Source organism: Lithobates pipiens, unplaced genomic scaffold, assembly GCF_037356315.1.
Source record: "Lithobates pipiens isolate NorthernLeopardFrog02 unplaced genomic scaffold, aLitPip1_a1.2 Scaffold_18, whole genome shotgun sequence".
Taxonomy (NCBI): domain Eukaryota; kingdom Metazoa; phylum Chordata; class Amphibia; order Anura; family Ranidae; genus Lithobates; species Lithobates pipiens.
Window position 1 is genome coordinate 574643809 of NW_027507758.1, and position 27368 is coordinate 574671176.

Consider the following 27368-nt stretch of genomic DNA (forward strand, 5'->3'; position numbering starts at 1 on the left):
GTCCTGAAAGTTGCAGACAGCGAAGGAACTATTTACTGTGCCATGTAATGGGCGGGCTGAGTGTGTACAGAGCAGTCAGTGGGGTGGATGTAATGCAAATATAAAGGCTCGGAGATCAGTGGTGTGTATAGGGTGGCATTTACAAACACCAATCTGTATTTTCCTCCACTGGTGTTTCCTTATACACGGGATCTGCGGCTCTCCCCACCCCCAGCTAGGAGTGTTTGTCAGTGCCCAGGATGAGTGTCAGGAGCTGGGCGGAAGACACTTACAGGCTGCTTTGTGTATTGTTCCTAGGTGTGCAGATCGCTCCTATATACATGTACTGCAGAGCAGCTCCACCAAAATTCTGCTTTCTTGAGTTACTGAGCTGCGCCCGTCTCCTCACTCCTCCCCCCTCCTCACGCTTGTCTGTCCTGTTATACTGACGCCCAGCTCTACAGACATAAGACTGTTATCTCCACACCAGAGAGCTATGTATACACAGCAGCCAGAGTTGCGCCCTTGGTGGCAGTGCGCCCTAGGCGGCTGCCTAATCCGCCTAGTGGTAGCACCGGCCCTGCTCCTTCCTCACTGTAGATGGACACCAGTATAGAAATAATACAAGATTTTATATAAGAAGAGATTAATAACAGTACTTACAACCAATTATCAGCAAAGAGCTCAATAGGAGTCCTGGTAGAATTGTGCACATATAGCCGGGTATATAAAGTAATTAATAAAGATACCTCCAGATGAATGTTACAGGAAAATCCAATTGAAAGGGCCCAGGAGGATGATGCAGGTGTGCTTTTGTGTCTAAGACCTGAAGACAAGATCAGCGGTCACAGGGGGACCCGCCAACTGTTGTCCGACCATCCTGGAATGGGGCTTCTCACCGCTTCCCAGCCTGTGTCATACAGTGACAGACCATATTTTTAGCACTGATAACTGTCACTGGTTCCTAAAAAGTGTCAAAAGTGTCAGACTGTCCACCGTAATATCGCAGTCCTGCTATAAATCGCAAATTTCTGCCATTACTAGTAAAAAAAAAAATTCCATAGTTTGTAGACCCTATAACTTTTATGCAAACCAATCAGTGTACGCTTATTGGGATTTTTTTAACCAAAATATGTAGCAGAATACATATTGACCACAATCTATGAAGAAATTCGATTAAAAAAAAAAATTATTGGATATGTTTTATAGCTGAAAGAAAAAATAGTTTTCACAGTTGTCTGTATATTTCTTTGTTTATAGAACAAAAAATAAAAACCGCAGAAGTGATCAAATACCACCAAAAGAAAGCTCTATCTGTGGGAAAAAAAGGGACATCAATTTTATTTTGGTACAGTGTCACACGACCGCGCAATTGTCAGTTCAAGTAACTTAGTGCCATATCGCAAAAAATTCCCGGGTCATAAAGGGAGTAAATCTTGCAGAGGTCAAGTGGTTAAGCAGGAACATAGGCATACTCAGTAACTGATTAGATCAGACTCTTAAAATAACTGTTATTAGGTCATTAGTCCCAGCTCATCATTAAAAGGCTCTTTCACAATTAAATTTTAAAGCAGCCTAAAAATGCATTAACACACCAAAGAGTTCATGAGCATTTAGAATGTGTTTTACAGGCATTCAGGTTGCATAAGGCAAAACCCTGCAGAACCCTGCTTCCCGCTTGACCCCTGGGATGTGCATCCAGCGCAATCACAGTCGCCCTTTACCATGTGATCAGCTGATGTCACGCTGGGTCTGTGTGAGGAAAGGTCTGCCATTAACCATCCAGAATGTCAGTGAACTGTTTACACTGATAATCAGTGCCCCAATCATCAGTGCCATCTATCAGTGCTCATCAATGCCACCTATTAATACTCATCAATGCTGCATATCAGTGCTCATCAATGCCACCTATCAGTGCCCATCAATTCCACCTACAAGGGTTGCCTCATCAATGTCGCCTATTAGTGCCGATCAATACTGCCTATCAGCACCACCTATCAGTGCTCATCTACCGCTCCCAGTGATCGGAAGCAGTGATCTCTGTCATGTCCCAGTAAGCACACCCCCCCCCCCCCCCACCCTACAGTTAGAACATGCTGAGAGAACACAGGTAACCTCTTGATCGCCCGCTAGTGTTTAACCCCTTCCATGCCAGTGACATTTACACGGTAAATAAGCAGTGCATTTTTATAGCACTGATATCTAGACATGTGCACACTAAAATATTTTGTTTGGGAATTTCGTTTTTGTCCAAAAATACATTTATTTAGTTACTCCCGAAATTTGTTTTTATTTATTTTGTTTTGTTAAAAAATGCATCCGAAAATCTGAAGTAATTAACGTCAAATCTGTCATTGAAGGCTTATGGTGTCTGTTGAATGTTCTAAGAAGATTCAAGGGAGCAACAAAACTGTACGACACCGAAATCGTACATTTCCGGTCGAATGTTCCGCCTACAAGCTATAGTAGAATTCTAATGTTGTATGACGCTAGTAATAATAATATTTATATATTATTATTACTATCAACCAACATTAGAATTCTTCTATAGCCTATGGGCAGAGCATTTGACTAGAAATGTCCACTCTGGGCGACTGCTTCGTCGAATCTTAATGTTGAATCTTTTCTCTCTATGTTGTATATTTTTGGACTAATAGAGTTAGGTTAGACACATTCGACCTTTTCTGCTATTGTCTCTATAATGTCAAATCTTTTCTCTCTATGTCAAATCGTTTCTCTCTATGTAAAATAATCTTGGACTAATAGAGCTAAGGTTAGGCACATTCGACCACAGATTCGATGGACACAGATCGCTATTGTCAGCGTCATGTCGAATCTCCTATCTATATCGAACTGTTGTGACAACGAAAACAAAGCATTTGTTTATGTCGGACCTTTTGGTTTTCAGATTCTGCACCAATGGTCCCAAAATAGTGTCAAAAGTGTCCAATCTGTCTGCCACAATGTCACAGTCACAATAAAAATTGCAGATTGCCACCATTACTAATAAAAAATAATAATAATACAAATGCTATCCCCTATTTTGTAGACGTGATAACTTTTGACAAAACAATTAATATACGCTTATTGCGATTTTTTTTTCAAAAAGTTGTAGAAGAATACATATTGGACTAAACTGAGGAAGAAATTTGTCTTTTTATATATTTTTGGGGGGATATTTATTATAGCAAAAATAATTGCCGCTCTTTTTTTGTTTATAGCACAAAAAATAAAAACCGCAGAGGTGATCAAATACCACCAAAAGAAATCTCTATTTGTGGGAAAAGAAGGACGTCAATTTTGTTTGGGTACAACGTCGCATGGCTGCGCAATTGTCAGTAAAAGCGTCGCAGTGTAGAATCGCAAAAAAGAGCTGGGTCGGGAAGGGGCAAATCCTTCCGGGGCTGAAGTGGTTAAAGTCACAGAGGCACACTGAACACCCAGCATATAGCGCAATGGCAAAGGTGTCCAATGCGACCCTCACCTTTATAAGCTGCCAAGCCCCTTCATGTCATTTTTTGCGCTATAAACAAAAAAAGATTTTTTGAAAAAAATAACAATATTTTTTACTTTTTGCTATAATAAATATCAAAAAAAAAGTCTTCCTCAGTTTAGGCCAATATGTATTTTTCTACATATTTTTGGTAAAAAATTCCAATTAGCGTATATTGATTGGTTTGCGCAAAAGTTATTGTGTCAACAAAATAGGCGATAGAGTTATGCCATTTTTATATATATTTTTTTTACTAGTAATGGGGGTGATCTGCAATTTTTAGAACGACTTACACACTGCAGCAGACAGATCGAACACTTTTGACACTATTTTGGGACCAGTGACATTTATACGGCGATCAATGCTGTAAAAATGCACTGATTACTGTATATGGCAGGGGAGGGGTAACACCAGGGGCAATCAAAAGGTTAAATGCTCCCTAGAGCGGGGCTTTCTAACTGTGGGGGGAGTGGACTGGCAGGGAGTAGAGAGAGAGAGATTGCTATTCCTAATCACTAAGAACAGACAATCTCACTCTACTCCCCCGACAGAACGGGGATCTGCTTTGTTTGCACTGACAGATCCCGTTCTGCCTCTCTGCGAATCGATTGCGGGTGGCTGGAGGACTTCCAGTCTGCCGAACCTGCTGATTGGCACCTCCGCTTGCGAATGAGCACTCGTGCTTCTCCGGCCGTGTGCACGCACCCACAGATCATTGTGTATGCGCCCAACGTACAATGACGGTGATTCACGCAGCCGAGCCAACCTGCCGCAGTATAACTGTAGCAGCTGGTTGGCAAGTGGTTAAGAAAGTATGGATACCCGGTAAGTGCTGACCTGTTGGGGGAGAAGTGTGAGCACATGAATACGTGGTGATATATATGGTCAAGGAGTACTTATTGTTCAATGAAGTATATGCAGACTGTACTTTGAACTGCTTCACATTTGGCACTGGGTGCTATTTAATATTTAAAATTTGTGGACTATATATATATTTCACACATATATGTGTTTGGTGAATTTTTTTATATAATTAGTGATCACAGCGCTGCATCACTTTATTTTCTGTTATATTACTTGGGCATCATATATATTGTAGCAGCAGTGACATTTTTTGTGATGTGTTTTTGGGGATTTTGTCTTTTACACTTTAATTTTTACACTTTAGCTTTTCAAGCGTTTATAGCACAGAGTAGGGATTTTTTTTTCTTAATTTTCAGTACATAAATATACCAATTATTGAGTTTAAACTAAATATAAAAGTTAACTACTAACACAGTGACATATTTAATGTCTCTACTGTAGGTATATTATTTTCACGTGGAGACAATTGGAAAGCAATGAGACGGTTTACCCTTTCAACTCTGAGAGACTTTGGAATGGGGAAGACATCTTTGGAGGAAAAGATTCATGAAGAATGTGATGTATTAGTGAATATGTTTAAATCATTTAAAGGTTTGTATATATGTAATTTTCTATTAGAATGTTATTATTATTTTTTTTGTGGTTGAACTGGATAGACTTGTGTCTTTTTTCAACCTAACTTTGTAATATACTAGGGCACTTGTAGGACTTCCATAGAAGAAATGAATAATGTAATGGTTGCTTTATTAAACCAAAGTGTTGTCAAGTTACAGCTTGTCTTTCTCAAAGCAAAAGATGCATAGAAAGATGCCTAATAAATACCCTCTAAAAAAACACCCATGACCCCAAAAAGTTTATCTCAACTCTCTAACTGCAAGTTTTGCAAGACAGATTTTTTGCTATCCAGGTGGGGAGATATAACTTTTCTCCTCTTTCTTTTTTTTTTTTTTTTTTTTTTACATTTTGCTCTTAAGAGTTGTCACTTGGACAAGTGTCCTCACTGGAAGATTTCCCCTCTATTGTTGTTCCAGTGACAACTCAAAATCTTAGATCCCCCCTTCATTTCCAGTGACAATGGTCTCCAGAAAAAGCAGAGATAGTGAATATCACAAGTGAGGACATAAACAGTCTTTTAAACCTGACAAGGGTTCTTCACACTTGCGCACGCTACCAAAATTAAAAATAAGAATTGGCTTTAGATTCACTTTAATTCAGGTGTTTTCTAAAATGTCAAGTTGTAAATTTTCATTTCATTCTAAATAATTACATATCTTTCAGGAAAGCCAAGGGGTTAGAAAGCCTTCTATTCTGTTAGCTGTCTGATGCTGTTTCTTTTATTTTAGGCAAACCATTTAACAACGCCATGATTATGAATTCTGCTATAGCCAACATAATAGTGTCTATAATACTCGGTCATCGCTATGATTTTGAAGATCCAATCTTTAAAAGGCTAATGAGCTTGTTAATGGAAAACGCAAGGCTCATGGGAAGCCCCATGGTTATGGTAAACCCTTTTTACTGTTTGGTTGTAATTAAAGAGAATCTATGGCACCTGTCTTTTTTTTTTAATTACCCTAGTGTCAACACTACTTACCTTCCACACTCCATCACTGCCTCCGACTCTATGGCTGTGCACACTTCTAGGTTTTATTTATTACAGGTACTTATATAGTAGCATCAATTTACCCAGGACTTTTCATATTTACATCAGTCTCTTACAATCTAAGGTCCCTAACTCACTTTCATACACACTAGGGCCATTTTGGACAGGAGCCAATTAACCTACCAGCATGTCTTTGGAGTGTGTGAGAAAACTACAAAAGGCACAGGGAGAACATGCAAACTCAATGCTGGTAGTGCCATGGTTGGGATTCAAACCAATAATCCTAGTGCTGCTAGGTACTGTAGATGGGCTAACCACTTAGTCACTGTGCTTCTGTTTTACCTGGAGTGTTGCAACCATATCCAATCAGAGCGGCACTAAAAGGTAACAGCCAACCAAAACAGTGCACTTCCGTAGACTGCTCGCAAACTACCAGAGTGGTACTTTTCCATTCTGTCAGGCTGCAGTCAATCTGAGGAACTCCCTTCTCCTCCTATCAGCTGCAGACAAACCAACAAGGTTCTTCCCCTTGCCCACCTTATTTGCAGTTCCCAACTTACTGTCCAAGCAACACTTTTGCAAATTAGCTGCCAATCTCCCCTCAGTCTTCCACTATCCAGCCTGCATCATATCCACCGATTACTGTGTACCAACCTCCTTGTTCCTGGTTATCTGGGTCTGCTGCTTTCCTTTACCTTTGGCTTGTTCCTGGTTATCCTTGTTTGCTTCCTGCTCTGACCTCTGGTTGATTCCTGGTTATCTTTGTCTGCTACCTTGCCTGACCTCTGGCTTATATCTTAACCATTTGTGCACTATGTGGGCTAATTCTGACCAGACCTTGGATGATGATTCTCTGACCAAACCCTCCCTTCTACCTCACCTTCCTATTGGTCACTAAAGCTGCATAACAGTAACTTCCCCTTCCATCTCCAGCACCAGCTCCTTCTCTTGTATCCAACATCCATCGAGACCTATGGGTATTGCCTGGGATGTTCTGACTGCATCATGTGATGCCTCATATGACACATCATGAGGCCAACAATTGCCTGTGAAGGGCCTGGCCCAAACACACTAGGCTAAATAGAGGGAACAACTGAACTAAAACATCAGCAAAAGTAGAAGCAGACATCATCACATTAAAGAAGACTGCTTATAGCAAAGTGACCTATTTCATAGTGCTTTTGTCCCTATCTACACCACTGCCTAGAGCAGGGTTAGGCAACCTCGACCCTCCAGCTGTGGTGAAACTACAAGTCCCATGATACATTGCAAGACCCTGACAATCACAGGGATAACTCCTAGAGGCAGAGGCATGATGGGATTTGTAGTTTCAACACAGCTGGAGTGCCGAGGTTGCCTACCCCTGGCCTAGAGGAAGAACAGATATAAAGTCTGCCAGTCGTGAGGCCCCTAAATTTCAGTTAGAGTGCTTATTCTCAGTGTAAGAGTATTTGTAATCCAAAGGACTGTCCCATAGCATTCTGAGTGGATTTGCCAGATAATATCAAAATCCCAAGGCCAAAAGTAGCAGCAAGTCAAGGAAGGAAGGAAGGGAGCAAGTGCAGGTAAAGTTAAAACTTCGAACCTGCATGCTATATCTGTTCAGCGACCCAAAAAGCAAAGAAGCCAGGCAATCAGCAGGTCAGTCTGCAGCAGAAGTTAAAGTTTTCCATAAATAAATAACATGTGTTTTCCAATTTTCACTGCATTTACATAAATCATTATTCTGTTTTCTTTCTTTCTTTTAAAGCTATACAACAGTTACCCACAAGTGATGAGATGGATACCTGGGGACCATAAAACCATTTTTAAAAATTCTATTGAATTTCAGACCTTCTTAAGAAGTACTTTCATGAAACATGCAGCTCATCTAGACAGAAATGACCCGAGAAGCCTAATCGATGTATTCCTCATAAGACAACAAGAGGTATTGTACCACTCAGTGTTGTCTGGCAAGCATTAATAATGGTAGTTCTATATATTGTATAGCTTGGAATCCTAAGGAGGTAGTTATATTCACATACCATTATTTTAAGAGATGCCTTACAAAATTTACAATGATTTTCATCATGATCTGAAGTTCAGAGGCTGCAGCAATTCTCATAGACCTATTACTGTAATAATTAAAATAGCTAAGAGTGTCATAATATTTTTTTTCTATTTTTTTATTAGTTTTTCCATATACAAATACATTCCAAACAACAATTCATAATACATTCCTAATTCCCCACCCCTTACCCCTCCCCTCATTTGTGCGCTCTCTTGTGTGATCCAGTTACCAAACATTTTCTCTATCCCCAGTGTAAAATATTTTGTGTCTTTTAGTGGTATCAAAGGGTGAGTTGTAGCTCCATATTCCTTTTTGTGTAGATTATCCCATATTTTTAGTGCATTATAGGAAATACTGTGTGTGTCTTTACTAAGATCTCTATATTGTGCGGGAATTCCTATTATCTTCCCGGATGTGAATTTACTAATTGTGCTTTCCATTTTTACCCATCTCTTTTCCTTGTTATTTTTTTACCCATTCTATTATTTGTGAAAGGATTATCACATTATAATAATTTCTAAGGTCCGGTGCCCCCAATCCCCCTAGTGCCTTGTCCTTTGTCAACTGTGTCAAACTAATATGTGTTTTTTTCCCTCTCCATATAAATCTTAAGAACATTGTAGTGTTCAAAAGTATGCCTGTGGGAAGTGGAATTGGGAGAATTTGCATCTTGTACATAATTTTAGGTAAAATTACCATTTTAAAAATATAAATTCTTCCCCCCCAAGATAACTGTCCTGTTGTAATTCTATTCAATTCTGCTTTAATGTCGTTCAATAATGGAAGGAAGTTTACGTGTCTCGATGGATGTTGTTTTCTTGATGCCTAAATACTTCAGTTCATTTTTCCCCCAGACAAATGGGATGTTCTTTTGATAAGTGTGCTCGTCTGTTTTTAGTGCATTGATATTTAAGGTTTTTGCCTTGGCCGGGTTCATTTTGACGATGGATATCTCTCCATACTCTTTTTGGGATTTCATTAAGTTTGGGAGGGTTATCCTGGGGCTAGTTATAAAAAAAAAATATAGTCCGCATAGGCCACTAGTTTGAGGTCTACCTCCCCTAACTTAATCCCCTTAGAGTCTGGGTTCCACCTTTTCCCCATAAAAAGGGGTTCCAATGCCAACACAAACAGTAGGGGGGACAGTGGACACCCCTATCTAGTGCCGTTATACATATCAAATGGTCCTGAAACTGCCCATTTACCTTCATCCTTGCCGAAGGTCAGATGCATAATGCTTTTATCCATTTGATCATTTTAAATCCTAATCCTATTGCCTCCAATGTACTCTGCATAAAGCTCCAGTCTACCCTGTCAAATGCTTTTCGGCATCAATTGACAGGAGTAGTCCTGGTCCCCTATTTCTTTAATTTTCTGCACTGCCAGGAGTGTTCTGATCCCCTTATCCTTCCCCTCCCTTCCTGGGATAAAGCCTACGTGATCTGCATGTACTATATTGTTCATTATTATTTTCATCCTCCCTGCGAGTACCTTTGCAAATAGCTTAGTATTGGTATTTAGGAGTGAAATAGGTCTATAACTGGAGCAAAGTGTGCTATCTTTACCTTCTTTCAGAATGATAGTAATAGTGGCCTCCAAGGCCCCCTTCCACATCTCCCATTTGGCCCCAATCCCATTCATATAGGAACACATTTTAGGGATTAATATATCTTTAATTTTTTTATAATAGAGTGTGGTCGGGTCATCTGGTCCGGGACTTTTAACCCCTGGTGAATCTTTCAGAATTTTTATTATCTCCTCCTCTGTTATGGGGACCTCTAGATAATTAAGTTTATCCTCTGGGATTTTGTTTAAGCAGGTATCCTTTAAAAATGCTTTTGTTTTCTCATATTTCTGTTTTACCTCTTCTGTTTTATCATTCTTATTAACTGAATACACTCTCCTGTAGTAGTCTTGAAATATCTTGGCTATTTCTACTGTTTTATATACCAATTCCCCTGTACTAGTTTGTATTTTCTCTATATAATTAGCTCTTTTTTTTTTTTTTAGTAACCTTGACAAATATTTTCCAGACTTATTACCCCATTGGTACCTTTCTTTCTTAATTTGATTATAGACCATTCGGGTTTCCTGCTCTATTAGATCTCTCATCTCCTCCCTTTTTAGTCTACGTTTTAATAGCAGTTCCCTGTCTCTTTTTATCTTATGTTGCAGTTCTAATTCATATATTTCTTTGGTTAAGGCTATTGTATTCCCCTTAGTTCTATTTTTCCTCTCTGACCCAGTCATAACCAAGATACCCCTAATATAAGCCTTATGGGCTTCCCAGACTGTGGCTTCTGATATACCCTCCATTCATTAACCCTGAAAAACTGCTCTAGTTCTTCCTTTATTCGTTCTTCTATTGCTTTATCCTGTAATATTTCTTAATTTAGCCTCCAGATGTTACTCCTTATTTGGGCCTCTCCTATCTTCAGTTGCAATGTCACCGCCGCATGATCCGAGAAGGTCATTATTCCAATATTTGTGCTAACTACTGTCTCCAGCAACCTATGCTTGATCAAAAAAAATCTATTTTAGAATACGTCCCATGTACAGGGGAGTGGAATGTGTAATCTCGTGCCTTAATATGTTGTGTCCTCCACACATCTACCAGTTGGAATTGGTGCCATTTCTTTTTTAGTTTATTCCTCAATGCTATTCCAGTTCCCTGTACATGCAACGTACTATCCATCCTAGGCTCTAAGCAAAGGTTAAAATCCTCCGCTATAATAGCCCCCCCTTTCTTAAATTCCATGAACTCCGCCAGGGCCCCCATTAAATATCTAATGGGATTTTTATTAGAGCCATATATATTTGCCAGGGAGTACTCGGCTCCATTCAATTTTCCTCTCAAAAATAATTAGCGCCCTTCTGGGTCCATCTTTCTCCCCTCTAACTTGAACCTGACTTGAACCTGACTCCCCTGCAAACCCTATGGCCACTCCCTTTGCTCGACTGATTTAGCCATCAAACCATTGAGGGGACTCCTTTGAAAATTATGACGAAATGTCCCTGCACTCCGATTGAGTGCTTTCATCATATACCACTTCCTCCCAATCTTAATATAGATATTCCAACTGCTCACAAGCACAAAACAAGACGAGACTTGCTTAGTGCTAACATGGACTGATTTATTAGAACCAAAATGACAAGTATTTATAATACAGTAGAAGGGGAGGTCCCCCCTCCTGATCAATTATTCTGACAATACAACTGTAGCCAGAAACAGAATTAACCTGAGCTAATTATCTAAATCAACACTCAGACTAGTTGACTGACAGATAAGATTTTTCGGCTCCTAGCTCACTAACAATTCAATATACATTACCATAAACATCAACACAGGGTTTAGTAGCACAAACAACAATGTGTGGAATACTCTTACAAGCCAGACTAGACTCATTTACATTATACAAGACAACAGACAGGTGGCTGGAGTTCATGACATTAGCATCTGACAGTGTGTGTCCCAACAGCATGAGACAACACACATTATATATATATATATATATATATATATATATATATATATATATATACATACAGAATTGAATCTGACTAGCACAGATTATAGTGGGGTTCTCATTCACCCTGTGCCCCTTAAGCCTCAAGAGGCTCACATTTAGTCCTCTCAAAAAGCCTGTGTCCCGGCTAGGTCTGTCACAAAAATATTCTTCGATTTGAACCAGAAAAGAAATGTGTCTCCTGCATGCCCTCAACATGGGGCAGCCCCCCCACCCCAAAGCACCTTGTTCCCATGTTGATAAGGACAAGGGCTTCTTCCCGACAACCCTGGCCGTTGGTTGTCGGGGTCTGCAGGCAGGGGGCTTATCGGAATTCGGGAGCCCCCTTTAATAAGGGGGCCCCCGATACCAGCCCCCCACCCTTTGTGAATGAGTATTGGGGAACCATGTACCCCTACCCATTCACCTGGTGAAAAATGTGTAAAGAAAAAAAACACAACACATGTGTTTAAAATAATTTATTGCACAGCTCCGGTGGTCTTCCGTCTTGGGGGGTCTTTTTGTCGGACTCCTCCCCTATCTTCTGCTCTTTTGCTAGCTCTTTTACTAGCAGAGGAGCCCGGATTTCTTCTTCGTCACCGCCGTCCGGGGGTCTTCTTCTGACTTCGGGGGTCTTGTCCCCCTCTGCGGGGGTCTTGTCCCCCTCTTTGGTTCTTCTTGCCGGGCCTCCGCTATCTTCCTATAGCTCTTTTACTAGCGGTAGCCCGGTCTTCTGTCACCGCTGCTTCTTCTTCTGACTTCGGGGGTCTTGTCGGTAAGTACCCCTTTCTACCCATTTTCTCCCCTCTCCCTTACCCCTAACCCTCCCCCTTACCCTCCCATTCCAACTTTATTTTACTGTTTGCTCCAGATGCACCCAACATATGACCAAATATTTTGTCCATTTTTTCTTGCAGATCTTCACCTTCCCCTGGTGTCTCTGGTAAACCTCTAATCCTCAGATTTTTCCTACGATTCCAGTTTTCTTGGTCTTATATTTTATACATCATATGTCTCTGATCTCTCTGCATCCCTTCCATCTGTGCTTTAAGTATTTTTATCTCGTCCCCTTTAATGTCCAACCTTTCTTCTGTGTCCTCAACCCTTTTTATAATGTGGATTGCTATTTCTCGCTTTATGGATATTTCCAGCCTCGCAAACATTTCCGTCTTTTCCCCCCTCGTTGGTAATTGCTTTTTTTTGTCTAGGTTCCATTATGACTTCCTCCTCTGTCCCCTCACTTCTCACTACAGGGGTTTCTATATTCTTGAGAGAGTGTCACATTATAATCTTTCCTACCTGTGCCCCAAAAGGTAATTTTTTTGCCATTTTACCTTCCCTACAGATTTATTAAAGCCTGCTGATGGGAAATATGTTAACACTCGGGCACACTGACCTGTTCATACTCTGGCCAATGACCTGTAAGGGGCTTAGCCATTGTTTATGTGTTTGGTGAGATGCATTTCATTTATTGAAGGCAATCTCTCACCATTTTCAATTTTTCAACATAGCTTCAAATGGCCCTGCAAAGCAGACTTGATTCACAAAGCTATGCTATTATTTGCCAGACTGAGCTCAATTTACAAAGCTTTAAAACAAAGATATGTGCCCTCATTTTTTTCATGCACCTGTAAAGTACAACTCAACTGAAAACTAAAAACTGCACTGAAGGGCTTTTGTTTGCTTCAAGCTGGTTTTACATTCTGGTACAAGTCTATTGGAATGCAAAACCCATTCAAACCAGTTCAAATCCAGATCAGAAAAAGGTCAAATGCAAATGTTAATGCATTTTAAATAATATCAGAAGCATCTCAAACAAATGTCAAACAGATAACACTGACTATAAGCCCTTAGACACAGGCCCTTATCCTGGTGTGTTATCTTTGTGAACTGAGCTTAATGACAGTTATTTTAAGCAGTGAGAGCTGAAATAACAGATGCCATGCAAGGACTAATGGAACAAAGTCTGCAGATCTCTAAGTGTGGAACTTTGGGTTGGTACTCCTTCAAAGGAACTAGCAATCATTACTTGCTAAAGATCAAAATTTGGCTGGTTCAGCAGTGAGCGACTGAGTTTTGATCCATGTAGGGGAAAGCTGGTTCTACAGAAGTTGATTTACTGATTAACTTCTGTACACCCACCCTGTTGGGTTTTTCATGCTGTCAAAACACAATAGCTCGCTGGTTGAATGAAAAAATTACTAATGTATTGGCTGCCTAAGGCCAGCCATGGACGGAGAAAAATTTCTTTCCTGCAAAATTTTTCCTTAATCCTTAAACTTTTTTATTTTATTTGCTTTATATTCAAATTTACAAATATTACCACAAAGTAATCACATACAATAATTCCCCTTACAGCCAAATTTCCCTTATCCCCCCCTCCCATCCTCCCTCCCCCTATCAACCCCCTCCCATTCCCTCCGCCAATAATATTCCATTCACAATTTATACAAAAGAAAATTTTAAATAACATCAAACTTAAACAAATTACTCATTCCCTTCTCCCATCCCCCTCCCCACCTCTCATTCATTCCCTCCTTCATCCATCACTCTTGCAACTTACTCACCCTTTCTCATTGCTCACCCCACTTTCCCCATATTTTAACAAACTTCCCATAATTACCTCTTTTCCTATATATGTATTCCTCCTTTTTTATGTTATCTTTCACCCTTTCCATCCATTCCTTTACTGTAGGCGCTTCCCTCCTCTGCCATTTAAACGCAATTAGTTTCCTCCCCTGAAAAAGGCATCTAATGACCGCTGTGTGGATATCCCTTCGTACCTCCTCTTCTTCTATCAATCCCATTATACAGATTTTGGCTTCTACTTCCAATGATAACCCAAACACTTTATTAATTTTTCCTATTATTCCTACCCAATATCTATATAATCTTGGGCATCGCCAAATCATATGTATTAAATCTCCTCTTCGGTCCCCACACCTTTGGCATTCTGCATCCTGTCTACTCCCAAATCTAAACAATTTAAGAGGAGTATAATATACCCTATGGATTAAATACATTTGAGATATACTATTTGATGGAGATAAGGAAACTTTCGCCCCCAATGCCAGAACCTTTTCCCACTGTTCTACCGATATTGGGCCCACCTCTCTTTCCCATTTTGCCTTTTTTTTCTCCTCTATTACCCCTTCTTGTTCTGTTCCCTTTAGATACCTATAGATCTCAGAAATACCTCCTTTCGATATATTATAGCTTATGATTCTCCTAAGTGCAGGCATCTTACTCCATTCCAACTTCCTGTTTCTAAATTGTGCCTCTAACGCATGTTTAATTTGTATATAATTAAGGAGGTAATAAGCCGGTAACCCATATTCATCCCTTAATTCCTGAAATGTTTTCAGTCTCCCGTCCTTATATAGTTGTACTAAGAAGTGTATGCCCCTCCGATCCCATTCTACTAATCTCCCCATTTTCTTAATTTCCTCTAAGTTTTTATTTTCCCATATTGGTGAGAAATCTGTATATCCTCTGTACCCCAATATTACTTTTACCTCCTCCCAACACTTTACCATCAGTTGGACTGTGGGGCAGCTGGTCCTAAATGAGTCGGCTTCCACGGCTTCCGCGACCGTATTATGTGGAGTATCCCTCCCCAGGGGTCCACCCCCCCTTCCTGTCACTGCCACCAGGTTACCTCCCCTCATATACTGTAATTGGGCAGCCAGAAAGTAGTATCTCATATTAGGTAGTGCCATCCCACCCATTTCCCTTGGTCTCTGTAGTGCTTGTAAGCTAATTCTTGCCACACTGTTCTTCCATATCACCTCTCTAAACAAACTTTCCATTTTTTGAAACCAATATTTTGGAATCCAAACCGGTGAGTTTTGTATAACATATAATATTTGAGGCATCCACACCATCTTAATTAAGTTGCACCTACCGGCTACTGACAAGGGGAGGTTCTTCCATACTCTAATTTTACGTTTTAATTTTGACATAAGTGGAACTAAATTCCCTGCTATATACTGCCTTGGGTCTGCCGTCATATTCACTCCCAAGTACTTAATTTGTTTAACTGTTTCTATTTGGGATACCTGTACTGGCAGTGGGGTATCGAGGGGATCCACTGGTAGGAGGGCAGATTTTTCCCAGTTAATTTCAAGTCCAGAGAAATACCCGAATTCTTTTATCAGGGTCATTGCCGCCACCAATGAGGGCCCCGTGTCCCCTAATAACAGCAATACATCGTCTGCATACAAGGCAACCTTTTCCTCTTCGTTCCCTCTTTTAAACCCCCGGATATCCTTCGCCTCTCTCAAGGCTATAGCCAGAGGCTCCATCGAGAGGGCGAAAAGCAGGGGCGACAAAGGGCACCCCTGTCTTGTCCCCCTCTCCAAATGGAACCCCTCTGAACATTCCCCATTTATTCTCACTTTCGCCCTAGGGCCTGTATACAGTACTCTTATCCATTGCATAAATCTCGGACCAAATTGAAATTCCGCCAACACCCTCCTCAAATAATGCCACTCCACACTATCGAAGGCTTTTTTTGCATCTAAGGACATAACTGCTCTATTCCCTTTGTTTTCTGAAGGAATCTGAATGTTTAAATAGGTGCGTCTCACATTCATATTTGTGGACCGCCCTGGGATAAACCCAGTTTGGTCCTGATGTATTAGTTTTGGTATTATGTTTTTTACCCTTGTTGCAAGTACTTTTGCCAAAATTTTAACATCTGAACACAATAACGATATAGGTCTATATGATGCGGTCTCCAATTGGTTTTTCCCTTCTTTTGCTAGGACCACCACTGTGGCCTCCATCATTGATTGCGGCAGCTGTCCCGCTTCAAAAGCACCATTGAACACCTGTAGGAGAGCCGGTAAAAGTATCTCCCCAAATTTTTTATAAATCTCTATCGGCAGTCCATCCGGACCTGGTGCTTTCTGATTTGTCATTTCTGCTGTTACTTTTTGCAGCTCCTCCAGGGTCAATGGTGCTTCCAAGCCCTCCCTATCTTCCTCCGACAGCCTGGGTAATATTATTTTCCCAAAAAATTCCTGCATCTCCCCCTCTACTTCAGAGTTTGAAACTTTATATAGTTCCTCATAATATTTTCTAAACTCTTCCACTATTTCAGGTGTTGACTTCCTCATACCTCCCTCCCTGTCCAATATCGCCGGTATTATTGGGGACGAACTGTTTGATTTAGCAATCATTGACAATACCCTCCCCACTTGTTCCCCTTCGCCAAAGAAGGACTGCCTCTGGAACTGCCTTTTCTTCTCTTCTTTCTCCCATATAAGTCTTTTATATTCTACTTGATTTTTCTCCCATTCCTTGGAACTTTCTTCTGAGGGGGCCCTTATATACCTCTCTTCTGACCTCCTTACCCTTTCTTTTGCTTCTATTTCCTTTGCTACCCCATTCTTCTTAATCTGTGATATCTTTTTTATTAGTTCCCCCCTTAAGAAGGCTTTCAAGGTATCCCACATTATTCCCAGGGACGTAGATCCCACATTTATGCTCAAAAATTCTTTTAGATTTTCTTTTACCCCCTCCATGTTATCCATTAGTTCTAACCAAAATGGATTTATCTTCCATTCCCTTCTACTACATCCTCTCCCTGTTGTCATTAAAAACATTACCGGTGAATGGTCCGAAATTCCCCTTGGCTCGTACTCCACTTTCTCCACCATCCCCAGCGCCTCTTCATTACACAGCACCATATCGATCCTGGACAAGGTGGAGTACGTCTTAGAGTGACAAGAATACTGTTTTTTTAAAGGGTTCCACCTTCTCCATATATCCACAAAACCCGTTTCTTCACAGAATTGAAATAACAACCCATTAGGTCCCTCCCTACTACCGACCTTCTGTGGGAACCTATCTATTTTTTGATCCATTATCATATTGAAGTCCCCTGCTATTATGACTGGGATTCCAGGCTTATCCTTTATAAACTTCAGCAGTTCATATAATATTTCTGCATTAAATGGTGGTGGGATATACACAGTTGCAATCACACATACTCTATCTTCTATACCACAAAAAAGGAACACATATCTCCCTTTAACATCTACGATGCTCTGCCTGCAGGTTAGGCCCGACCCAGGATCTATTAAGACACTCACTCCCCTTGAGTAGGAAGTGTATGTAGAATGATATTGTATCCTATATTTTCTGTGTCTTAGCACACTTATTGTATCACGGTCCAGGTGGGTCTCCTGCAAACAGAGCATCCCATAATTACCCATATTCCCCATGGAAAATAACGCACGTCTCTTCAGCTGTTCCTTCACCCCCCGTATATTCCAAGAACAAATTTTAACCTTTTTAGTGAAGTTCCCTACCTTAGGCCGCGTACACACGCGCGGACTGTTCGCCCAACCTTGTCCGCTGAACAGTGTTTGGGCGGACAGTCCGCTCGTGTGTGGGGCTTCAGCGGACAGTTTCAGCGGACAGTTGGCCGAACAAGGTCTTACGGAAATTCCGAAAAACTGTCCGCTGAAACAAGGTTTCAGCGGACTGTTCGCTCGTGTGTAGGCTTGTTCGGCCAACTAAGTCTCGCGCATGCTCAGAAAGGATTTCCACGTCGGAAGGTTGCATTGCAGTGTATAGGACGTCGTATTTTTCGTCCCGTCGTACGTGCCGTTCACGTCATCGCGCACGGTTTCAGCAAACTGTTCGTCCGTCGTGTGTGGCCATGTCCGTCCATGCTAAGTTTGAGCGGACTGTTCGCTCAAACTGTTGGACGGACAAAGTTGGGCCAACAGTCCGCGCGTGTGTACGCGGCCTTACTGCTTACTCCCATATTTAAAACCTAAATCACAATATCATACTTTTATTCTCCATTCTACGTGCTTTCTCTGTGTTTTCACACGTGATCTCCCCCTTGCTTTTTTCTTTTTTCCCTGTGCTCCAAAATTTTAATCCCACACATATTTTGTATCTCAAATTTACCATATTTCTTGTACACATTTTACACACATTCTATATAAATTGAACAATATTATTTCCTTGTGCCTCTCTTAATTTCATTTTCTTGTGCCCTTTTTCCCTGACCACCGTATTCAATGCAATTTCACCCATCAACTTTATACTTAAATATATTTTTTTTTGTGCAATTAATAATCCTTTGCCATACCTACCTATATCCTTTCCTATCCTTTCAACCTCCTTTCTCTCGCTATCATTCATCCATTCATACTCCCCATCCCTTTTTTCTTTCCCCTCCCCAACCCTCCCATGCCCCACTTGGGGCCCTTCTAAGGGGCTTCCAACATGACCGTTTTTACCTCCCAGGGTGATATATCCTCCCCACCTACTCGCCCTACCCACCCACTCCCATAACTCTTATTTCTATAACAAAAAATAGTCCACATTACTGCCGAAAAAAAAAAAAAAGGGAAGGGGGGGAAGAAGAGAGGGAGGGAGACAAACAGAGCAATATGGGGGCATTCCCTCTTAGTCCAGAAAAAGGAAAAAAAAAAAAAAAAAATGTCCATTTTCTTTCTATTTTCATATTACAGCATTCCCCTCTGTTGCAGCAGACATTTATTTTCCTCCAACCACGACTTAACTTCTTCTGGACTATTAAAAAATATGTTTTCCCCAAATGCTGATACCCTCAACTTTGCCGGATAAAGCAATGCATAGTTCACTTTAAGACTCTGCAATTTCTTTTTGCACTCTATAAACTTGGCTCTCTGTCCTTGCAGCTCTGGGGAAAAATCCGGGTACAATGAAATCTTTACCCCATTATATTCAAGGTTACGCAGTTCTCTTGCTCTTTGAAAGATAACAACTTTATCTCTATAGGACAGCAATTGGATGATTATGGGTCTAGGATGACTTCTTCCTTCCACCATCCTAAACGGAATTCTGTACGCCCTTTCGATTGCAAAAAATCTTGATAGCTTCTCACTCCCTACTTTATCCTTTATCCATATTTCCATAAATTCAGCAAGATTATTGCCTTCACTTTTCTCCGGGACACCTAAAACTCTGATATTTTTCCTGCGTATAATATTTTCCATATTATCCATTTTAGCCATACACAAATTTAACTGGCCCTTCATCATCTGCATCTCCTGTTTCAGCGGGAGTACATCATCCTCCACCTGGCTGACTCTCTCCTCCATATCTGATATACGGGCCGCAGTTTTCTGTACTTCATTTTTAAGATTTATCCCGTCTTCTCTTATCTGCTTTAATTGGTCTGATACATCATCCAATGATAATTTACATGTATTCACCGCAGAAAGAATTTCTTTTAGTGATGGTTCTTTACCTTTTGCCCAAATTTCTCCTTCTGTACTTATCTCAGTGTCCCGTCCAGTCCCCCTCTCCAAGGAGAGATTGCTCACGGACGCTTGTGCTTCCGATATTCCACCCATTACACCCATAGTGTCCGACCGGACTGCCATACATATTGCTTTATTTAAACTTGTCGGCTCTATTTCGGACGTCAAGCCCTGGCTTTTCCTTCCGACCGTTTGCACGGCTGCAGTACTCTGCGGCCGCCCCTCTCCGACTTGCACGTTCTTTTTAGGTGTTTGGTTTGGGGTCTGATTAGGCGTATGGGCATATCGCTCCAATTTAGAAGCGGCGGCAGCGGCAGCAACGCCTGTCAGCCCGGTCGAGTGGCCAGCCTTATCTTTGGAACTACGTAGTGTTTGTGATCCATTATGTGTGGTCGCCTCCTCCACCCCCCTTTTCCTAGTCATACCTTCGGGTCTTACGTCTCTTCCACCGGGGGGGGGGGGTATCGCTCAATCCCTCCCTTCGCTTGGATTCCCTCTCTCACAGGGTTTCTTACGTGGGATCGGTGTTCCTCTATGGGAGAGCTTCCTATGGCGACCTCCACATATCTCCACTGTTGCGCCGTTCGGTCAACCGAGTGTACCGTTACTCTCGCTTTCGTGGTGTCACAGCTTCACAGCGTCCCCTCGTTTCGGCACCTCAACGCTCGGCTTCTCCTTCCCTCCTCCTCCTCCAAACTACCTTGGCAGCATTAGTCTCTGGAGCGAGCGGTAGGTCTGAGCCCGCCGCGACCTCTCACCCTGACATCCGGTCACGCCCCCCAATGAAAGGGTTAGTGGGTCTTTCCTGCAAAATTGGTTGTAAGAAAGAAATTCCTTGATTCCTCCATCAACACAGATCATGTTGACAGGAGAATCCCTCCCGCGGAGTCATTGTCCTCAACACATAGTTGCAGGAAAGAAATTTGCTCCATCTATGTTTGACCTTAGGCAGCTAATACATTGGTCATTTTTTGTTCATTTAACCAGCTATTGTTGCTAGCAATAATCGCATGTAAAATCCGGCAGGCTGGTTGTACCCAAGTTAATAGAGTGATCAACTTGGGTATGTTCAGCTTTCCCATACGTGGTTTGAATCTTGGCCCATTCGGCAGGTTTCAAACCATCTATGTCCAGCTTTAGTTTTACATGTGACAAATAATCAATGCCACTATGTGGATAATTTATTGTAATTTGATGGCCCTTGAGAAAGCTTAGATGGGACACCAGCATACAAAATTCTTAGTACCTTTGCACCAGTTTAACTAGTTTAAGGGATTAGGTCAAATTGAGATCAGTTTTCCATTGAGAAGCAAAATAGCAATTATTTTTAAGTTTCACATGCATACTCCATTTGTTGAGTAATCTAGCTAAAACCAGCTTTTTTCGTTTTCGGGAGAGTGAAAAAGCGTCAGTGCCTTAGCAAGGTGTTTATTTCTAATTTGTATCTGTTCTGTAAATTCGACTGCTGTACTTTTTCTAGACATCATTATCACGAAACACAGAAAGTGATGGTAATTTTATGGTTGTGATTGGAACTTGAATAGAGGGAAAATCTTTCAATGAGACACTTGTTCAATGAGACTATTGTATCAAAAACTGTCTAAGCCCTTGTACACATGGTCGGAGATTCCGACGGAATGTGTCCGATCGGACCGTTTTGTTGGATATTCCAACACTGTGTGATCTACATCGGACTGTTTCCATCTGAGTTTCCGACAGACCAAGTTTTCCAACTTGTTGGTAAAATTTTCCGACAAAATGCTCCGATCGGACATACTCCGATCATGTGTAGAGAATTCCGATCGGAAAAAGTGCCACGCATGCTCAGATCAAATTCCTACACCAAAGCTATTGGCTACTAGTGTCAACGTAGTCCCGTCGTAACGAAATAACATCATCACGTCAGATTTTCCGACAACTTTGTCCGACGGATTTGGTTGTCGGAATCTCCGACCGTGTGTACAAGGGCTAAGAGGGAATCTTTCCTCATTTGGAAAGATCTCCTTTCACTTCATGTTGTGTCTCCAGCAGTAGTAACAGTTGTAGCAAAAAAGAAAAAAAAATTCAATTGGGTTTTTAACCACACCCTAGTATCCAAAACGTAAAAAAAAAAAGTGGGCTTCATATATAATTTAAAGTGTTCTATTTCAGCTCTGACACCAAAACATGGAGCTGCATAGAGTTGGGTGCTCTCAGTACTGCTCTGTGTCTGAACACTACAGATATTTATTCCATGTTGAACTTTACCTGCATTATTGCACAGTTGTACAAGCTCCTCTCCTGTACTGAAATTGCTTACTTTAATTTAACTGCACGCAATAAGCTTTGCACGGTGTATATTAAGGGCATCATTTCCTGCTTGGAGAATGTCCAGAATACTCTAGCACTTTCCTTCCCACCCTGACTGTCTGTGGCATGCCCTTTTCATTTATTGGATTTTAGTTCTTTCCATTATAGAGGTTCGGCATCGCATATGGGCATTATTTAGGGTGGTCTACATGCAAATGTAGCCTGCCTATGAACACCCACTCCTCCAGACTGCCATCCACTCACCAAGGCATTTTGATGCTTGCATAACTCCCCCCAAGTGTCAGCCCACTGATTACATCTGGACTGAGGTCTCTTGAGAGGAATACTGAGGCGCAGTACTGTAATGTTTTTAGGAAGCTACCAGTTGGTCTCTTCTACCAGCCAGGATCTGCTCTCATTATATTGAGAAGCATGTAGACCCTGTGATGATGTCTTTGGATATACAATTAGTTAAGTAATCAGGGAATCAGTGCAGGCAAAAAATATGTAGAATAATTTTCAGCTTTAAATGTATATACTGTATATATTTTTTTAATTTATGGTCATTATAATTACATTGTTGAACTTGACATTCCAGGAGAAGCCTGTTGATGGTTATTACTTTCACGACAGCAACCTAATTATGCTTCTAAGTAACTTGTTCGCTGCTGGGACGGAGACAACTTCCACCACTCTGAGATGGGGACTTCTACTAATGATGAAATACCCTGAAATACAGAGTAAGAACTCCATGTAGATGTATTTTTTTTTTTTTTTTAAGGGCAAGCTCTAAAGCTGACAAAATATTAAAAATGTAATGTACAAACTCCTACGCAATATACCAACATTACTGCCTTTTAAAGGACCTACTTGATTGGATATACATTGTGAAAGTTTTTTTTAGGTATACCCACATACTATATAACGGAGATTATATAGCAATTTGACATTTTTTTGTTTTGTAATAGATCTGTCCCCATCCACTCTCATTGTCTAAAATATAGAAAGGTCATAAAAATAACAATTTCATATTTCCTAATGTGTGTATTCATTGAACAGAGAATGTCCAGAAGGAAATTGATAATGTGATTGGTTCCTCAAGACCACAAAGTTCTCACAGGAAAGCAATGCCCTATACAGATGCTGTCATTCATGAGATACAAAGATTTGCCAATATTGTACCAAACAACCTTCCCCATGAAACAACTACAGATGTCACATTCTGGGGATACACTATACCAAAGGTATGTATGTATAAATGTAATTGTAAATGTAAATAAATGTATATACTATAGACAAGACCTTTCACTCCCTTTTTCTAGTTATCTCTTACAAGCCTGCATCAGATTAGGACCTAAGAACCAAAAACGTGATATGTTTTATCTCACCAGTCTTTAGGTGTGGTGGTTGCATTTGTTTTCTTTTTCTTTATTTTCATCTGGTGATCTCGCAAGTAACGTACTTTCTTTCCTGGGGTGACAATGACCTCTCAACTGTGTCTATGAAGGATTAGTGTTGTCAACCCAAAACAGGGCTACAGAACACCCCTGTCTTCTTCTATATACAGTGGAGAGATGTAGTCCAAATAAAGATCTGGGAATGATGATTACTGATTCAAATGCAGTATAGGCGGTGAGCTCAGGAAGCTAATAGCTAAGGAGATTTCTGACAGGATGAACTTTTTTTTTATTGCACTTATTGAACAGATATAGCAAAATAATTAATAAAGTTAATTTGACAGACCAAAGGGAAGCAAACAAAAGATAGCCATTGTTTTGGGTTTACATACACTTGGCAATATTTGCAAACCCTAGCAATGAACGTCTCTTATTTCTCCCCTTTGGTCAGTTAAATATAGCATTGAAAGTGTTTTCTTGTTGTTATATATCTGTTTAATTAGTGCAGAAATAAGGGCTTTTGCTGGAAATCTTCTGTATTGTTCACCCACCATTGTTATCGCAAATAAACGTATTCAAAATGAAAGGGTGTTAAGATTAAAGAACACCTTCCTCCTATGTTATGGAGAAAAGGAGATGCAATGTGCTCTGCAGTTCTAACATGCACAGCATATAGCTTCAAAACTAAATTACAGAGACCTCAGTATTATAAAATTAGCAGGATCGTGATCATAAAGCCAAATCAAAACCAAATTATCACAATTAAAACCAGAATCATGTTTGCAGAGATAACAAATTAATTTTACTGGCCAAACCAGACACTTCTGCAAAGAAATAATCAGTACTGTAGTGGCACCAAAAACAGGTCCTTAGGCCCTGAACCAGTATATTTCTGAATCAGAATCAGTAAACTACTGAAATGCAATGGGAGGGATGTACTAAAACTGGAGGGTGCAGCTCTACATAGAAAACAATCGGCTTCCAGGTTTTATTGTCAAAGCTTAACCACTTTCAGACCGGACCATTTTGCTGGTAAATGACCAGAGGTCTTTTTACACTTTGGCACTGCGCTGCTTTAACTGGTAATTGCGCGGTCATGCAATGTTGTACCCAAACAAAATTTGCGTCCTTTTCTTCCCACAAATAGAGCTTTCTTTTGATGGTATTTGATTGCCTCTGCGATTTTTATTTTTTGCGATATAAACGTAAAAAGACCGCAAATTTTGAAAAAAAATGATATTTTCTACTTTTTGTTATTAGAAAAATCCAATAAACTCAATTTTAGTCATACATTTAGGACAAAATGTATTCAGCCACATGTCTTTGGTAAAAAAAAAGTCAATAATTGTATATTTATTGGTTTGCGCAAAAGTTGTCACATCTACAAACTAAGGTACGTTTTCTGGAATTTACGCAGCTTTTAGTTTACGACTGCCTATCTCATTTCTTGAGGTGCTAAAATGACAGGGCAGTACAAAACCCCCCCAAATGACCCCATTTTGGAAAGTAGACCCCCTAAGGAAATTGATAAGAGGCATGTTGAGCCCATTGAATATTTTATTTTTTTGCCTCAAGCGATTGAATAATGACAAAAAAAAAATTTTTTTTTTTTTTTTACACAAAGTTGTCACTAAATGATATATTGCTCACACATGCTATGGGCGTATGTGAAATGACACCCCAAAATAAATTCTGCTGCTTCTCCTGAGTACGGGGATACCACATATGTGGGACTTTTTGGGAGCCTAGCCGCGTACAGGGCCCCGAAAACCAAGCACCGCCTTCAGGCTTTCTAAGGGCGTAAATTTTTGATTTCACGCCTCACTACCTATTACAGTTTTGAAGGCCATAAAATGCCAAGATGGCACAAAACCCCCACAAATGACCCCATTTTAGAAAGTAGACACCCCAAGCTATTTGCTGAGAGGCATGTTGAGTCCATGGAATATTTTATATTTTGCCACAAGTTGCGGGAAAATTACAAACTTTTTTTTTTTTTTTTTTTTTTTCACAAAGTTGTCACTAAATGATATATTGCTCATGCATGCCATGGGCATATGTGAAATGACACCCCAAAATAAATTCTGCTGCTTCTCCTGAGTACGGGGATACCACATATGTGGGACTTTTTGGGAGCCTAGCCGCGTACGGGGCCCCGAAAACCAAGCACCGCCTTCAGGCTTTCTAAGGGCGTAATTTTTTGAGTTCACTTCTCACTACCTATTACAGTTTTGAAGGCCATAAAATGCCAAGATGGCACAAAACCCCCACAAATGACCCCATTTTAGAAAGTAGACACCCCAAGCTATTTGCTGAGAGGCATGTTGAGTCCATGGAATATTTTATATTTTGCCACAAGTTGCGGGAAAATTACAAACTTTTTTTTTTTTTCACAAAGTTGTCACTAAATGATATATTGCTCACGCATGCCATGGGCATATGTGAAATGACACCCCAAAATAAATTCTGCTGCTTCTCCTGAGTACGGGGATACCACATATGTGGGACTTTTTGGGAGCCTAGCCGCGTACGGGGCCCCAAAAACCAAGCACCGCCTTCAGGCTTTCTAAGGGCGTTACAGTTTTGAAGGCCATAAAATGCCAAGATGGCACAAACCCCCCCCCCCAAATGACCCCATTTTAGAAAGTAGACACCCCTAAATTTAGGGGTACACTAGTGAGACTAGGTAATAAATGGCGGGTGCCCTGAAACTATAAAAAAATAACTAACCAACCAGCGTCACCTGTAACAGTTATATGGTGATCACTGGTGAAAGGGTTAACTAGGGGGCAATCAGGGGGCTTTATGCGGTAGTATATGGGGGTCCCTGGCGCTATAAAAAGCTGCGGCGAACCTAAATACCTACCTGCCTAACTAGCGTCACCTGTGACACTAATACAGCGATCAGAAAAACGATCGCTTATTAGGCTGGGTTCACACTGGAGCGATGCGGGAACGCCACGAATGCGCGGCGGGTTCCCGCATCGCATGCCTCCCGGCGGCAGTTCACACTGCCCTATGCGAACTGCTGGGAGTGTCAGTGAAATGTTAATGACACCCCCAGATCAGTTCGCATATCGCAGTGCGATCTGCAAACTTGGATCGCATGGTGTGAACACCCATGCGATCCGATTCTGCTGCGGACCAAAAAAAGGGTCCCGTGCGAGTTTGCGGCGGGTGCGGCGGGTGCGACACGAATTCAGCCATACTATCTGTATAGCTGAACTCGAATCGCACAGAGATCGGATGTGATTTGCACTGCAGTGCGGTGCGAATCACATCCGTTCTCATAAACCGCTGCAATGTGAACCCAGCCTTAGTGACACTGGCGACGGGGGGTGATCACGGGGTTAAACCTTTATTGGGGGGTTAGGGGGGTACCTTAGAACTAAAGGGGGCTAACCCTAACTGCCCTAACAGTTATTAGTCACAAATGACACCTGCCGGGTGATCAGGGGGTTAAACCTTTATTAGGTAATAAATGGCGGGTGCCCTGAAACTATAAAAAAATAACTAACCAACCAGCGTCACCTGTAACAGTTATATGGTGATCACTGGTGAAAGGGTTAACTAGGGGGCAATCAGGGGGCTTTATGCGGTAGTATATGGGGGTCCCTAGCGCTATAAAAAGCTGCGGCGAACCTAAATACCTACCTGCCTAACTAGCGTCACCTGTGACACTAATACGGCGATCAGAAAAATGATCGCTTATTAGGCTGGGTTCACACTGGAGCGATGCGGAAACGCCGCGAATCCGCGGCGGGTTCCCGCATCGCATGCCTCCCGGCGGCAGTTCACACTGCCCTATGCGAACTGCTGGGAGTGTCAGTGAAATGTTACTGACACCCCCAGATCAGTTCGCATATCGCAGTGCGATCTGCAAACTCGGATCGCATGGTGTGAACACCCATGCGATC

The 27368-nt window shown here is 41.1% G+C and overlaps 1 protein-coding gene across 3 annotated transcripts in view; it reads left to right on the plus strand.

Annotated features, from left to right (window-relative positions):
- The window catches only part of LOC143989051 (cytochrome P450 2K1-like), an 86598-nt gene that overhangs the window by 41754 nt on the left and 17476 nt on the right, over positions 1-27368 (plus strand). For all 3 annotated transcript variants that reach the window (XM_077489057.1, XM_077489058.1, XM_077489059.1), the window contains exons 4-8: positions 4778-4927; positions 5680-5840; positions 7690-7866; positions 22653-22794; positions 23114-23298. In XM_077489057.1, the coding sequence (XP_077345183.1) occupies positions 4778-4927; positions 5680-5840; positions 7690-7866; positions 22653-22794; positions 23114-23298 (815 nt within the window). The remainder of the gene's footprint in view (positions 1-4777; positions 4928-5679; positions 5841-7689; positions 7867-22652; positions 22795-23113; positions 23299-27368) is intronic.